The sequence below is a fragment of the Colius striatus genome, chromosome 8, assembly GCF_028858725.1.
Source record: "Colius striatus isolate bColStr4 chromosome 8, bColStr4.1.hap1, whole genome shotgun sequence".
Taxonomy (NCBI): Eukaryota; Metazoa; Chordata; class Aves; order Coliiformes; family Coliidae; genus Colius; species Colius striatus.
The window spans coordinates 31,998,161-32,014,014 of NC_084766.1; the positions used below are offsets into that span (position 1 = coordinate 31,998,161).

The following is a 15,854-nucleotide window of genomic DNA, read 5'->3' on the forward strand; positions in this document are numbered from 1 at the left end:
GTTTGAATGTATCACCCAGTTCTGTGCCGTATTTACAAACTGACAAAACAAATACTTCTGTGTTAAGTCCAAAACTAAGTGTTTGCCTTGGGAAAGTCGGAATCTCTCTAAGTACAAAGAGCGAGCTATTGACAAACAGTAAAGAAACCCCAAACGCATGTTACAAAACACAAAGGCCTTGACTGTTATGCTGCTCCATCCCCCCACTCCCCCTCAATGCTGCTCTTAGATCTGGCCTACGAGGGGAATTTCGCTCCAGTTGGAGCTATCAAGACAAGAGCATCAGTGCAAACCCCAAATGTAGGGCACAAAGCTGTAATTGGCATCCCCAGGAAGCTCGCTTCTTGCGGAGGCAGGGAATGACAAGTCGGTTTCACAAGGTCTGGGAAACTTGTCAGGAGTCTTTTTAATAAGCAACAGTGAAAAGAGAGAGAAATAACTTCTGTCCTAGGTAACAAACAGTTTGAGTCAAAGAAATACTTCTTAAAAAACTTCTGGGTTCTGTATCATTTGAACATAAAATACAGCAGCGAGCACCTGAGGAAAAATACATCTATAAACTGACCCCAGGCCCGAAGGTACCGAGGAGAGACAAATTTCCCCAAAGTTTAGGCATCGTATGTAGTTCAGCAATTAGATCAAGTCCAAGATTTTACTGAGCAAACATGCAAAAAACACCAAAAATGATGTGAAACTAACACAGCCCTTACTATCATTTTATTTGTAGGAAAAGCACCAGACAGTTGCATGCAGAGCCAAACCAACAAACTCAGAACATTCATCCTTCAATACTATCACCGTTTCAAACCATTAAATACAAAATAATCCAAGTGCATTCAAGTACTTGACCACCCAATTCCAGCTGCTCCGTAGGTAAATCCCTGATTATGGTTTTTTGTCCATTAGAAAAGAACGAGACAGCAGGTGGAGTTTAGAAAGGGCTTGGAAAGAAGGTGAAGGGACAGGGCAGCGCATCAGTTTGTACCTGCCCAGTGCCTTCTGGGGAACCCAGGGCTGAGGGAAACTGGGATTTGTGCCATCAAACACCAACATATAAAGTGTTACCTAATAACAACGTGAACAGTTGAAAGCAAAGGCTCCTATGTGAGTGCTGGGAGCTTTCTGGGAGTCACTTGCAATGCCACACTGACTGAGCCCCAGTGCACTCCATGCTCACGCCAGGAACTTATTTTTTGCAGCAGTAAATGCAGCCTGCAGTTGCAGCAGCTCCAGTCTTTGCTGTGTAACACTGAACAAACACCAGGAGATAAGTCTCCCTTTGGAAAGCTTTTCGTTCAAACGACAGCACCAATCTCAACCCACAAATTTCTGACTTTGGGCATTGTTACCAAAAGGAGATGCTGCCCTGCCTGTGCTTTACAGTCTTTGTGCTGACTGGGGGGCAGCCTGGAACAGCAGCGTTCTGCTTGTGCTTTCGGTTTCCTCAAAGGAGTGCCTGTGGAGACAGCAGTAAGGAGCCCCACGAGATCCTGGTTTAAGTAGATATCAAAATGTTTCTAAAGCAGTGTGTCTGAATGGTGAGTCTTTGATAACTACTGACACCCCCCATACTAAGCTGATGTCTCTGTGTATGTGTGCAATCACCCTCACAGGGCCCAACCCAAACCTGTCCAGCTCTAGAGGGGCGTGAGGGGCGTCTGGCTGCTTCAGAACAGACCTTAACAAGGCATCTCCTCAGGGAAAGGGTCATTCAAAAAGCCTTTTGCAATACAGTTTTAAAAGTACCTGACACTACCTAAGAAAATAATAACCATACCTGCAAAATGGAGATGGGAAAGGGATTTTGAGTGAGAATTATTTAACGCTTTGATGCACGTAACAGAACCTCATGCAAAACCGCATGTCAACCTCTATTACTGACAACTGTTTGGAGCACCGACCGGAGCCTTCAGCAACACACCTACACCCACTCACATGACTCCCAAAAGTGACAGCCTTTCAGAGTGAACAATTAACAGTGAGAGCTGTCGGTTTCTTTTATTTTCCCAACATTTGCTCCTTTATGCAGGGGTTTGCTTTTTTCTTCTCTTGGGTTGTTGTGACTCGGCGCGTTTTCGGGCGGCTGATCCCTGCTGCTGGAAACGGGGTCTAAAACCACGACGGAGTTTGCCTCTTTGTCACTGCTCCAAGCTCTTCTTGTAAATTCTGTATGACTAGTTGATCTAAAGGGAAAAGAATAAATATATGAACACAGAGGACAGTTCACACACTTAGGAGAAAGAACATCCAGAAAAGCATTTCTATTGTTAGGAGCACGTAGGGCCAGGACAGGCCTGCTACACGAGTAAATGGACCGAACGCCTAACAGAGCGGTGCACAGAAGGCAGCAGCCACATCGCCCCTCCTGAGTCACCTGCTAAGTCATGGAAAATACCCAATGGGAGAAAAAGAACTCACAAAGCACAGAAGAAATCCTTAGACTATGAAAGAATCAGTTTAAAGACAGTCTTTGAAGGATTTCTTTTCTCTCTGCTCATCCTGGAGCTAGATTTAGGTTCCCCCTGTCCAACAGAGCAGCTGCAAAAACGCCACCAGTCCCTGCAGTGTGGATGGGAGACGGTGGCTACTCCAGCCCAGGGCAGCCGTTGATGTGCCGTGTGCTGTTCCGTGGCAGGGGGCACAGGCAGCAGGAGCAGGCTCCCGCTGCGGCTCAGCACCCATGGCCTCACAATTCACCTCCTGGGTGTGCTGAAAGAGGGAGGGTGTCAGACCTACGCTCTGCGCTGCGGGAAGGGGCTGTGGTTTGATTGCCTGCAGAGTGGGGACTCTTGCAGATAAAAAGCCCTCGGAGCAGGGAGAGAGGAGGGAAAGGTCAGAGACACCAGGGTTATTTGTCGAGGCTGGCATCACGCTAGAAACACTAAAAGCACTTGTCTGTATTCAAAAGCTTTGTCCCAGTGTTAGAAACGTGCAGGCAAATCCTTAGATTAGCCAGACGGCTGCGGCAGAGCAGGAGGCGAGTGCTGGGAAAGCACGGCCCGGAGCAGCGGCAGAGCAGGGAGGGGGCTCCCGTGCCCGCTGGCCAGCCCACCCTTCCCCACAGCCTGTGCCCACCAGCCCGGGGTGCCGGGCACAGCTAGGGCAGGGCCTGGGGCAGAGGCCCGAGCAGAGGCAACCGCCCCCAGCGCAGCAGTGGCCACAGCACATGGGCACAGGAGGGCGAGTGGCTTGGCTCTCCCCACTGCCTGACTCTACAGCTGCCGAACACAACTGCACTTGCCAGGCCACAGCCCTTTATTTTGCCACCCCCCTTTTTTCTCTGTTACTTAGAATTTTTCATCTCCCTCCTAAGGAGCAGCCTTCCGTACTGCTGAGGTAACACCCCTGAAACGAAAAAGTAGGATCCATTGGGAGGCCAGAGAAAGAAATTCAGCTCCTGGATCCATCTGCTGTGAACTGCCCTTTATTGTGACAGTCTTTGTCCCAGAGAAAATGACAAAGAAGAAAGAGGTCACCCCACTCAACAATTAGAGCACGGGGCGGAGAAGGTCTGTGTGGGCTCCCACCTGACAAGGAGAGGGGAAACAGGCAGGTGAAAAACAAGCACAGCACCCCAGAAACAGCAGTCCCTGTGCTCCCTGTTACTCTCAGCTTGCTGCTGCAGCACCGGGTACAGCAGATGGAATTTCCACGTTCAAGCTCTAATTACAAGAATTGTCTCTCCCATTAGAACTTTGGTATAAGTTAATTAATGCAGAAATTGGTGCTAATAGATCCAGCTTCAGACTCATTTGATGATCGTCAGAAGCTAGTGATTTCATCAGGAAAATCGTGCTTATTTCATGCAAAAGTTGCCAATCACTCCATAAAATACAAGGGGGGGGGATTCTGAACATTACAGCAAATTAAACTTTTTACAGCAGTGTAAACAGAAGAGGGTTATTTTTAAAAGTGCTACCTCTGAAAAGCTGATTGCCCAACACTATCAAAATGGTCAAAGCCATAAATGCCAAGTTCATTTTTATTTCACTTTGGAGGTAACTATCTTTCAAATCCCAACAGCTGGACTATTTAATACAATCTGGTGAATCAAAGTATAATTCTTCAGTGGGCTCACAGCGGGGAGTCTGCATTAGTCTATGGCAGCATTCCAGCAACTGATGCACTGCCAAACGTGCTGAAGTCTGCTTCGTTTCTAACACAAATGGATAAAATGGCAATCATATTTGCTACCTTCAAAGGAGGGAGAAATGAAAGATGTCGATATAAAGCAGTTTAATGGAGAAAACCAGTGATTAAATCAGAGTTTCAAGCATAAAAATAAGAATTACCGTTCAGGCTGTGCTGGGCTAACGTTCCCTTCTTCACACCCTCCACACTGTTGCAGCACCAGCCTGACAGTGCTGCTGGTTCAGCTGAGGTCTTGTCAAAAATTAACAACCCTGCTTATCAGGTGTTCAGAGCTCCCTTGAAGTGGCTCGTCAAGAGCAGAACGTGGGCCACGTTCGGTGCAAGAAGGAACATAATTCTGGGTGCTCCCTTCCCGAAAGAACAGGCTTTACTACTACCAGTAAGCTGGGAAAAGTAATTAGTACTGATACAGCTCACCACAGTTTTGAACAATTATGGATTTGTCCAGCCAAGGTATTTGCATTTAGTTGGATGCGAAGCTCTTCCCTCGTTAAGATCGTTAATGTTGTCATCTGTGTTCCTGTTATTTGTCCAACTATATATTTAAGGGAGAAACTGAGAACCTAGTTCCATTGTTCTCCCTCACACATAATTGTTCCCAAATCTGCATATATTTATATGACTAAACACAGAAAACCTGTACAGTGAAATCCAGATTTAGATGACAAAAGCATCTTAGATTAATTGTATGGGATGTGCAAAGTCCCACGCAGGACTGAGGGCTGCCTGGGATGTAAGAATATCAGAAGCAACAGATTGTACTTACCTAGTTACTGAAGCTAGGGAAGGTGTGAAAACAAAGGGTTAGGCCTCAGGGCCTCTGTGTGAACTGGTACTGCTGTGCCCTTTGTAAATAATTTACAGTAGGAGCACAAAAGGACAAACTAAGGATTGGATTTGTCAACCCAGGCTTGGATTTTCTTTGTGTCTTCTGGTTAATATGATAATCTTGGTATTATTTCGGCTTGCTTGGTGCTCAATCCATGAAAGCATTGCAATATGTTTCCATTAGAAACCAGAATCTTATGTCAATATCATGGAAAATTTTATTGGATGAAGTCCCATTCGATTGTCTAACTGTATGTGAAAGGAGAGGGCTAAAGGAAACCATTCAAGGAAAACACTGCACGAAAATCCATGGGTTTACAGTGTACTTAGAAAATACTGGCAAAAATCCATCCCAGCAAAGACTGGTTTTGCAAGCACGGGGTGTGAGCATGGGAGGCTCCATGTGGATCCTCTGCCTGCAACCTGAGATGGAATCAGCCATGTCATTTCTGCTACAAAAGCCAACATGGCACCAAATTACTGTATTTTTCCAGTGAGCTGCCTGATCTGGGATGCTGAGAGAACTGTCATCTGTCTGCCAAGCAAAACTGCTTTCAAAACCTAACTAGAACTCAACCAGTGCAGCTCCTTACTCCCCAAATGAAGAGATTCAAAGCATTAAGCCAATCTGGCAGTTGCTCAGCACCAGTTACTTCTTCACACCACTTTGATCCCCTCCCTGCATGCCAACCACAGCTTTTTATTTGCACAGCTACCCCCTACAAGATCCCCAGAACTGAGGCTGACCATCACTCACGCAGTGAAGCTCACACTCCAACCCCCACGTCCTTTCCAACCCACCACACCAGCAGGGTTGGCTGAGGACCAGCAGCTCAGCTGTCCTGGCGAGCAGGTCTCCCCTCAGCGCATCACGCTGTGCTCTCGCTGTGGCCATTTTAGCAGCTTTATTCAGAATAAACAAAACATTCCATCACACTACCAGGATTTTGTCAAAAGGAAACAACAGTGACACCAGTGAATTAGTATGTTGGTTCCCTGCTCTGATAGTACCAGGACTACCTACAGCAGCAGGCATCTGTGAAGGAACTGCTGGAAAGCTGCTCCCTTTCAGGAATGCCCCTGCTACAGCCCGCTGAGGAGGAAGGTGGTCAGCTCAGCTGGGAGCAGAACCAACTGCAGACAATCTTCAGACATTTTCCTCATTTTTGGGTGCTGTTTTGAAAATGCTCAGGAAGAAAGGCAAATGAATTTACATGAAGAACCTCGGGGAGCTTCTATCTGCACTAAGAGCACAGAAAAAGTAGACTCCAAGGAAAATGTGTGACAGTAGCTGTTAAAACAGTTAAAACTGAGGAGACCTCCAGCTTCCAGAACATCCCATTGTTATCTTCATTTGTTGTTCAAGCTAAATTGCCCATGTTCAAGCTGGAAAACCTTTGCAGCTCTGTCTAGCTGAGGCTCAGCTGCTTCCCACAGAGCTGGTAGATGATTCAGGGGTACTAAGATTACAGCCAGGAGAAGGAGGACAAATCCTTTAATTGTATAAAATCATCAGATTAAGACTAACCCTCTCTGTGGTTCACTCTGTGAGCAGAGAACTCTGCTGCCCAGAAACAAAATGTTTACAAAGTGGTGCAAAAAAACCCACCCCAACCCCCCCAAAGGCAGGGGCAGAGCCAGACACACCTTTCCCTTCTGTGTCTACACACGGCAGGGAGGCACGGGAACTCTCTGCTCCCAAGGGAACTAAATTGTTACCTATTCTCTTCTAAGCAATTGTCACAGAATTACACACATGCTGGGTTAAACATTTGGGAAGAGATTTGCAGAGGAAGTTACCTGAATGCTGAGGTAAGGCCCCAATTTCTCTGTAGGACACACATTATTGATGTCTTCCCCCTCAGCGGAACTCATTCCAGATCATCTGCTTAATGGCTTCAGACCCTTCTTCTGACCACTTCCTGCACTGCAATAACACCTCACCCAGTGGTTCAAAACCCATGTCTTGCTTCTGAATTAATTCCTTTAAGCTACCATCACACAGGGCGATGAAAGGAAAACTCCAGAACCAACCTGTAAGCAGCCTTTTCCACAATCCTTCCCTTGGGATCTCCCTGGCGGACAACAGTGACAACAGTGTGCAGTGTTGAGTCTCCCTGCAACCAGGGAGCAGCTGCTTTGGGTTAGACTGGCACGGACCTGGGGCAGGGAGCAGCCAGGATTTACTCATCAGCTGACTCCTGCCAACAGATTGATCCCAGATACATTGTCAAGACTGTGTCTTCCTTAAAGGCATGACCTTCTCTCTCCATCAGGGTGTGCTGGGCTGTTCCTCAGTCCCAGTGCACCATGACAAGTAGGGCCACTGGCCTTCACATTTCTGTAAGCGTTACCTCCTCCCTCAGATCACCCACCTTAGGAGATGGATGGTGCAGCAAAGGCATTCCTATTCCTAAGGTTTCCCATAGGAAGCTGTATGTTAAAATCTAGGTGAAGCAAAAAGAACAAACACTGCACTGCAAGGGCAACATGGTAAGGATGGGACATGCAGCCCTCTACTGTGCTAGAAACAGTTTGCTTGGCTGCTGCCAACAGCTGAAGCAGGTCACACCTTGGTCAGACTTCAAGGAACTGCAAGTCAGAAGACAGCTGCATTCTTTTAGCTCAGGTACCAGTAAAGAAAGAGGAGCCACCATCCATTTTTTGTCACTGAGGCTATCTGGGCAAAGCAGGTCCTGTCATTGCCCTTAGCACAGGCTGCATGAGGAGGCGGTGCAGGGCTCTGGGGGCAGGGGGCAATCGGCCAGCGCTGCAGAGCGGAGGCCTCGGAACACACGTTTTCAGGGAGTTATTCACTGAGCTGCTCTCCTGTGCCCCCTGGGCAGCATTACAGCCTCTATCACAACTTCTCATTTAGTTTCACTCATCCAGTGAATCCAGGGATCCAGTTTATACACTAAGACCACTCCAGGATAAAAATCAAAGCATAAGGAAACGGGGACGATGGGGAGATTTGCTTCACAAGTGCTCTGCTGATCCAGACTGACCTGCTAATATAGAGGTAGCAGGGAAACCCAGCAACCTGCCTAACTGCAGAGCCATGAGAGATAGACGAACTTCCTTCTGGTGCCTGCTTCAAACTGCACTTCACCATGGTATGAAGCATATTTCTGCTCTTCCCTGCCAGCCCAGCAGCAGCAGAGCATGAGCCCCAGCCCCTTCTGTCTCACTGTCCTCAGTGATGAGCCTGGACAATTAAGCAGGTTTACACCAGCGACTTGGTGCAAAATAGCCCTGCAGCACTAAGGGATCTGGCCCATCACATTTATTTTAATGCTTTAAACAGATAAATTAAAGTGAAATGTGTCTTTTAGGACGTCACTGAATAGGCAAGCTGAGAAATGCTTTTATAACACATAACAACTGTGACTGTCAGCACAAGATCCTTTTCACTGTCAATTCACCACGCATTCTGCGAGACCTTGGGGCCTGCAATTATTTCATTTCCTTTCTTGTAAATGCAATTTCCACCTAGTTTGGTGGAATAAAGGTAGACAAAAGGTAGTAGGAGTTGCTGTATTTTCTGATTAAGGTTATCTGTTTGAAATTGTAGAAATCCACAAACTGCAAACACTGTATTTATTTTTCAGGCACAACCTCACCTCTCTGTCAGGGCAGCAGTTCAAGAAAATGCAGTAGCACTATTTCTGTCAAATTAACTGCCAAACAAATCTTCATCTTTCTGATTAAATGAAAATGAAGATTATCTTTCTTCTAAAGACACTTAAATGGCACAAAAGGGGCAAACGGGTGCGATTGGCAAAGGCATTTTAAAACATGATGGGAATTAAATAAAGCTGTGGAGCACAAAAGGAAATTGGGCTCTTTATCCATTCACAAATAAAAGTACCTACAGGAGAGTGGAGTAAATATCTGTTCATGGAAACTGAATCCCCAAGCTCATCTGTCGTGACTTACTCCTTTGAACCAAGCGCTGGAGACTTGCTAGAATTGGTACTGGTGGCATTTTTTTAACTGACAGAGCAAGAAATCAGAGGTTTAATTAGCCATGATTACAACATTCTGCTGATCTGATTGTCTCATCTATTTCCTTTTCTCAAAATGACAAACTGACAAACAACCTGGCAAGGGAACTGAAGCAAGTGCACAACCCAGTTTCAAAAGGAGCTTGGCATTGTTGTACAACAAACCAACCCTCCATGGGACCTGTCTGAAATAACCATTTCCAGAGCAGGTTTAACTCTTTGCTGCTTAACTGGCACCTTGAGTCTTCAATCTGTTGTGACAAAAGATTCTTCTGCCTGTGTGTGTAAATGCAGCACTAACTGTGATTTTTACTTTAAATGTTTTCTTTTAAGAACAGCCATTTTGAGATTTCAAGGTAATTCAGTATTTTGCCCAACCGCCATTAAAGAATAACAGTCAGGACTTGTTTTGGTCCAACAGAAACTGCCCTGCACACCTGCATACAGACCAAGATGACTCATGTGATCCTATTGTTTAAAATACTGTGCTAGAATGACTTCTCTGTGTTGAATTGAGAGCCATATAACATCCCTCTTCTCCTCAGGACAGGGGAAAAAACCCTCAACGTTGCTATTCCTCTAAAAGTCCTGAATGCTTTTTTTTGTCAAAGATTCTGACCTTTTTTGGAAGAGTGTTCACAGATTTTACAGGAAAAGCACCTGATTCCAGGGAATTTGATTGCTACCTCCACAGGAGGTTGCAAACGATTTGAGGAGTCAGTGGTAAACAGCTGCAGACTGTACATTTAACCAAAACTGATAGCAAATCACTGTCAAAATGCAGCAGCTAAACAGACCTGGTACTAAAATATATCTACTTACTGTAGGGTGGGCTTGGAGCCCGCGGCAGCCTTATGCTGGTCAGAGACAGGAGCTGAGTCGGGCACTTTGGAACTGAACTCTGTCTCCAGGTCTCTCTTGCTCAACGCTGCCGGAGCGGCGCTGGCTCCCGAACCTAACACAGGCAGAGATTTTGATTCTGATGTGGCCAAGATTCCAGTGGGACCTAAAACCCAAAGAAATGTTAATGCTTCTGTTAATCCGCAGTGACCGCTCTAGAAACAACATGTAAGCAGGGCACAGTTCAAGTCAGAGGCAGAAGCCACAATGGAATCCCAACCAATGGTGTCCAGCACATGGAGAGCACCCAAACACCTTGTTTGCAGCTTCTGCTCTCCCCACCAGCATGAACCCTTTCTTGTACCACAAGCAGGGATTGTTAGAGGGACGCAGGACAGAGTCATTCACTCAACCCCCTTGTTTCTGGAATGGGAAGTGCAGTGCTCTCCCAGTCAAGTGCAGATGGAGTGAGCGCCAGCCCAGCCACAGAAAACCCTGTTCTCATTCTAATGTAGACAGACAGTTCTCTGACTGCCCAAAGTCCAAGCTAAAACCATACAGTGATGTTAAAACCATGTTTATCAGCTGTGGCATGAGCTTACACTTGCACTGACAGTGTTTCCAACCAGGCAGAACATCTGCAGCTTCCTACAAATGATGAAAGTAAAGCTTAGCTTAAAAAACCACCAACTCTTGTACTGCAGCAGAGGTTAATTCAAAGTATTAGTGCTAAACCCTCATTTTTCTGGTGACCATTACTTTCCAGAGTATTTTTACAGTAGGCTCAGACTATTAACTCCAACAGCAAAGTCTGAGCTCCAGGCAGGACAGAGGAACCTGTGCTGTGTGCGCAGAAAATCCCAACAGAGGCATCTCTTGGAGCAAATGGGGATGGAAAGTGCTGGGTGCGACGGGGAAGTGAGTCTGCAGAGGTAAGCAGGGCTCTCCTAATGGCTGAAATGGCAATGGTCTGGAAGAGAAAGTAAAGCTTCAAGAGGCACTGAATGCAGAGAGAGGAAGAGGAAGATGACGACAGAGGAGTCCAGCCACTTACTGCCACTGTCCTGGTCAGTGGTGACTTTCCGGCGCCGCAGGACTCGCTCCAGCTCCGTTTCGCTGCTGTCTGTCTCAAGGGACTTCAGGCTTCGGGAACTAGTGGACTTGTTCAATGTTTCCTACAGCAAGAAATGGGCATGAAAAGCTCTCTCAGGACACATGCCTTGCCAAACACCCCGTATGCACAACATGAGACCCTCTGAAGCTGCAGAAAAGAGCACTGGAACAAGCTGACCAGGGAGGGTGTGGCGGCTCCTTCTCCAGAGGTTTTCAAAACCCACCTGGACACGTTCTTCTGTGACATGATCTAGGTGGGACCTGCTCTAGCAAAAGGCTTGGACTAGATGATCTCTAAAGGTCCCTTCCAACCCCTACCATTCTGTGATTCTATGAAAAGCACCTGCAGATCTAGGGCAGTGTCCATCAGCAGGGCAGTGAGCATCGGGGACCGGCTCGCTGCTCCTCCCCTCACATGGATGAACCACATCTACCATTAAGCAGTGGACATCAAGCTAACAAAAGATGCTCTGGATCACTAATGAACAATTTCTGATGTTTTCAGGAACTGCCAACTTCATCTTAACACTGAAACGATCTTAAAAACTGCATCATCGTGCCCACAATTAACCTCTATTAGCAAAAAGCCAAAAATCCATATTTTACTGCTTCACACATGGTGTGTTTTAGCCCAGTCCCCTGTGTTGCTGCATCCTGGTGCACACACGGATCTGCAGGAGTCAGTATGTACCAACTGCAACTGCAACATGTTATTATATCCTCTAATCCAGTTGATCTGCCATAAACCTGACCCTATGCCCACATACTTTGTGGGTTCTCTTTATGCAGAGCTACATCTCAAGCTGATACAGTTTCTTTACACACACAAACTAGAAATGCGTGTTATCACTGCCTTCTGCCAAGGGATTTTGTAACAGACAAGCTGCAAATCCAGCAGCACTTTTCCTTTTAATGGGGGAGGACAAAAGACTTTTATGAAAGACTGAAACCTCCCAAACTTGCCCAAAATGAAGATTCACATAAAGCAGACTGCACACACTTCCCAGCTGATAAGAGTCAGTTATGGGATCAGCACACACTTGACTGTAACATCTTCCCAAAATGTTTATAATGCAACTGAAAACTTGGGACCCATATGCCATTCCATTCTCCCTCTTGAGTCTTGCTCGTGTTTACTCAGCCACCCAACATGTCAGGCTTGTATAGCATTGTTCCAGAGCATAACATACTCTTCACATCTGCTGTTGACCAGCCTGTGACTTCTGAGCAGAAATAGCCAATGATGAAGGAAACGGCACCGCAAGTTGCAAAAGCTGTACCACTTTCAGGTTCCCAACCAAGTAAGACTAATTCATCACTCCCACCCACCAAAAAAAAAGGCATTTCCCCTTTCTTTGGCAACTATTTGCAATGTAGCTGAGCAGGTACATTATTAATTAGCAGTATGCTCCACATCTCTACAAATGTACACACACGAAAGCAGCTCGAGCAACAGAGTGGCTCAAACTCTGCAATTTGCAGAACATAAATGTGTTTTGTTTGCAACAATTATATGGAGGTTGACATGAAATGCATAATTAGCATAGTAACAACAAATGTTTACCCCATCACATCCCACCCCCGTGTTTGTTGTCTGACTGTGCATAATGACTGGTCTCAAGAATAGACTGGAATTGGATTTTATACAGTTTGTCTTACACTGCAAATATCCTGAAGGGCTCAAGAGCAACAAGCTAGATACAGAGAAGTACAGTGACTGCAGGTTTCTCTCTGCTCCCTCTGAAGTACACAATCAAGTCTCTCCTGATGTCAGCCATATGGTGTTAAAGGAATAAAATAGCTATTAGAAAATGAAAGGACTTTTGCTGGGTTTGTGCAGTCCAACACTCACGGGCCCCAACAGCACCCCACATCCCGCCACTCCTGTAATTACCCAGCTCCATGTCAAACGGGATCTCCACGCTGCATTTTATTCCATTTGCCTCCACATTTAATTACATGTCCCTCTAATTAGGGCTCGGCATTAAGGTCTAGTGGCTCTCTAGATCATTTCTTCAGTGATGTCAAACATTCTGCTTCAATATGGTCAGAATTTCACTGTTATTTTACCTTACAAAGGCAATGATTCACCTGATGTGCCAAAGTTGCACTTCAGCTTTAAAAGCTTCAAGGTCACAGAGGTCAGGGAGCAAGAACTACAACTCCTTCTGACTGTTTAATAGCATTTTAGCACTTGTGCACAAGATGCAACCAGTCAAATAAGCAATGCAGTGTGTGAGTAAAGTACAGAATGTGAGCAAACTCAGCACACTGCTCTGAGCAGGACCAAATACACACCTAAGGTTTGTGTTTAGTGATGAATGGGTATGTGGACAGCTATTTAGTCATCTGTTTCCATATAGAAATGCAGACAGACTAGACTAGTCTATATCTACACCAACAAGAAATGCAGTGCCTCAGGAGAGAGCAGGAGCTCAGAGCAGCTGATGAGGAGAACGCTCTGTTTTCTCTATGTCCAGTCCTGGGGCTTTCCCTTTGGACTAGATAAACTCATTGCCTCTGCCTCCCTAAGCATCCCCACTGAGAGCATCTGGCAAGTTTCCAAGGGATCTACAGCAGGCCCAGAGCAAAACATCCCCTCCAGTGGCAGGAACATACAAATCCAGGGCAGAGTTCACGGGGTGGTTTTCTCCAAAATCAATTCTGTTAGCAAGACCTAAACCACTCTTTTGGTCAGACCACAGCCAAAAGTGGAATGAGGTGACTCACTCCAAATCTGCTTTGCAGCTTCAAACCAAAGCACTAGCACAGAAGCTTTGAACACTTGGCTGTTTGGCACAGAAGATCCCATTAGCTCAATGAGAAGATAAAGCTGAAATATGAGCTGTAAGTTTTCTTACCAGAATCCCTTTTAATTCTTTCATTGCACTTTCAGAAGGCTTTGGTGTTTCTGGCTGTAAACAAACACAACACAACCAGGTTAAAAACCATATGAAATGGACCATGAGCGACTTGGTAGTTGAAGACAGCCGTGGCAAGGAGGGTCTGTCTGCTGCAGCTGTGCTGTGCTCTGCCCTCTCCTCTCATGGCCACGTGGCTAACTTGCAATCTGTTATCTCATACAGATGAAAGGGAGAGTCTTAGCTCTTCACACTGTGAATCACAGCCTATGCATAAAGAAAGAAAATGCTTTTGTGAGGATGGTAAGCAACATTTTACAGCAGCCACGCTCAGGTGTTAGCACTAAGTGTCCATAAAGGGAAGAAAATACGATCTACTTCTTGATCACTCTCTTCACCCAATTCAGTTATTCTCTCTGTGCTTTTTGTTTCTCAGGAGCTGTTTACAAGATGTTTGCTTTCAGTTCCTTTCTGTGTCAAAGAAACTGGGCTTCTATTTACCTACTGCTGTCTTCACTCCTTTTTCTGTTCTTTAGATATTAAGCTGCTCTACTTCATTTTATTCAACATCAAGCAATGCAAATGAGGTGAGGCAAATGTATTCTTTTGACTGTTTTACAGAAAGCCTGGTTTATTTTCAGTGTAAATTACTGTACTTAGCTAATACCATCGCTCTGCTATTTATTCCAAACCTTTGTTTTAGGCCTGCTTGACTGGTTGACAGGTCTCAGATGAACTCCCTTTTTAATTCTGTCCATCATTTCTTCAACAGCTTGTCTCTTCAGATCTGTAACTTCTTCACCTGTTCCAAAAATCAAAGAGCATATCACACTCCAGACATGAACCACAAAGAGACAGTGCAAAGAAAAAAACCCCACATTAAACAGAGAGCTTCCTAAGCGCCTTGCTTGCCACATACAGCCAGTTATCAATAATCATAAGTTACTTTTAATGATGTAGCAGCATTTACACATACAATGTACTTAGTTACACTCTGTGCAGCAGGTCTTCCCGCCTGTGTGTGCGATGCATATTGCTCAGGTATGATTTAAACCCGTGCCTTTTCTCAGTTTCATTACAAAGGTAGATGATAAGCATGAGCATACTGACTTTTTCATAGAATCATAGAATGGGAAGGTTGGAAGGGACCTTTAGAGATCATCTAGTCCAACCCCCTGCAGAAGCAGGGTCACCTAGATCAGGTCACATAAGAACATGTCCAGGTGGGTCTTGAAGACCTCCAAGGAAGGAGCCTCCACAACCCCTCTGGGCAGCCTGTGCCAGGGCTCCCTCACCTGAACAGTGAAAGAGTTCTTTCTTATGTTTAAGTGGAACTTTTTGTGTTCCAGCTTTATCCCATCACCCCTTGTCCTGTTGTAGCTACTATAGAAAAAAGTGCTGTCCCAACCTCTTGACATCCACCATTTAGATATTTATAAATGTTAATAAGATCCCCCCTCAGTCTCCTCTTCTCCAGACTAAACAGCCCCAGTTCCCGCAGCCTTTCCTCGTATGAAAGATGCTCCAGTCCCCTGATCATCTTGGTGCCCCTGTGCTGGACTCTCTCCAGCACTTCCCTGTCCCTCTTGAGCTGAGGAGCCCAGAACTGGACACAGGACTCCAGATGAGGCCTCACTAGGGCAGAGTAGAGAGGGAGAAGAACCTCCCTTTTTCCTCCCCATCAGTGGGCTGTTCACAAGGTCATTCTTCCAGGACCACTATCTTACTTTTCATTTTCCCCACCACAAAGAGGGACTTTACTTTGCACTCCATACCTCTGTATGGTAGCAGAAACCACCACCTTCATCTCCAGTTATCAGGAATTCCAGATCCCGGATACAGTGCTGTTAGTGATCTTTGCTATCAGCTAAACTGTCACAAGCTCTTCAAGGATGAAATGCCAAGCTACACACATTGAGGACCCAGCCATGAGCTTCACAAACACCAAACCACAGTGCTGCAGAAGCTTGGACAGGAGCAGGGCCCAGACTCTGACAAATATAAAGCTCCTGTAACTGGCTGGGGACTGCAGAAGCTCAGTGCCACAGGTTGA

At 45.8% G+C, this 15,854-nt stretch overlaps 1 protein-coding gene across 1 annotated transcript in view; it reads right to left on the reverse strand.

The window, feature by feature from the left end:
* Positions 1-381: 381 nt before the first annotated feature.
* SHTN1 (shootin 1) overlaps positions 382-15,854 on the reverse strand; it is a 62,700-nt gene continuing 47,227 nt past the window's right edge. Inside the window, exons 13-17 of the mRNA XM_062001156.1 lie at positions 14,494-14,603; positions 13,802-13,855; positions 10,882-11,002; positions 9,810-9,993; positions 382-2,183 (exon numbers count right to left, since the gene is read on the reverse strand). Of these exons, the coding sequence (XP_061857140.1) occupies positions 1,973-2,183; positions 9,810-9,993; positions 10,882-11,002; positions 13,802-13,855; positions 14,494-14,603 (680 nt within the window). The 3' untranslated portion in view covers positions 382-1,972. The remainder of the gene's footprint in view (positions 2,184-9,809; positions 9,994-10,881; positions 11,003-13,801; positions 13,856-14,493; positions 14,604-15,854) is intronic.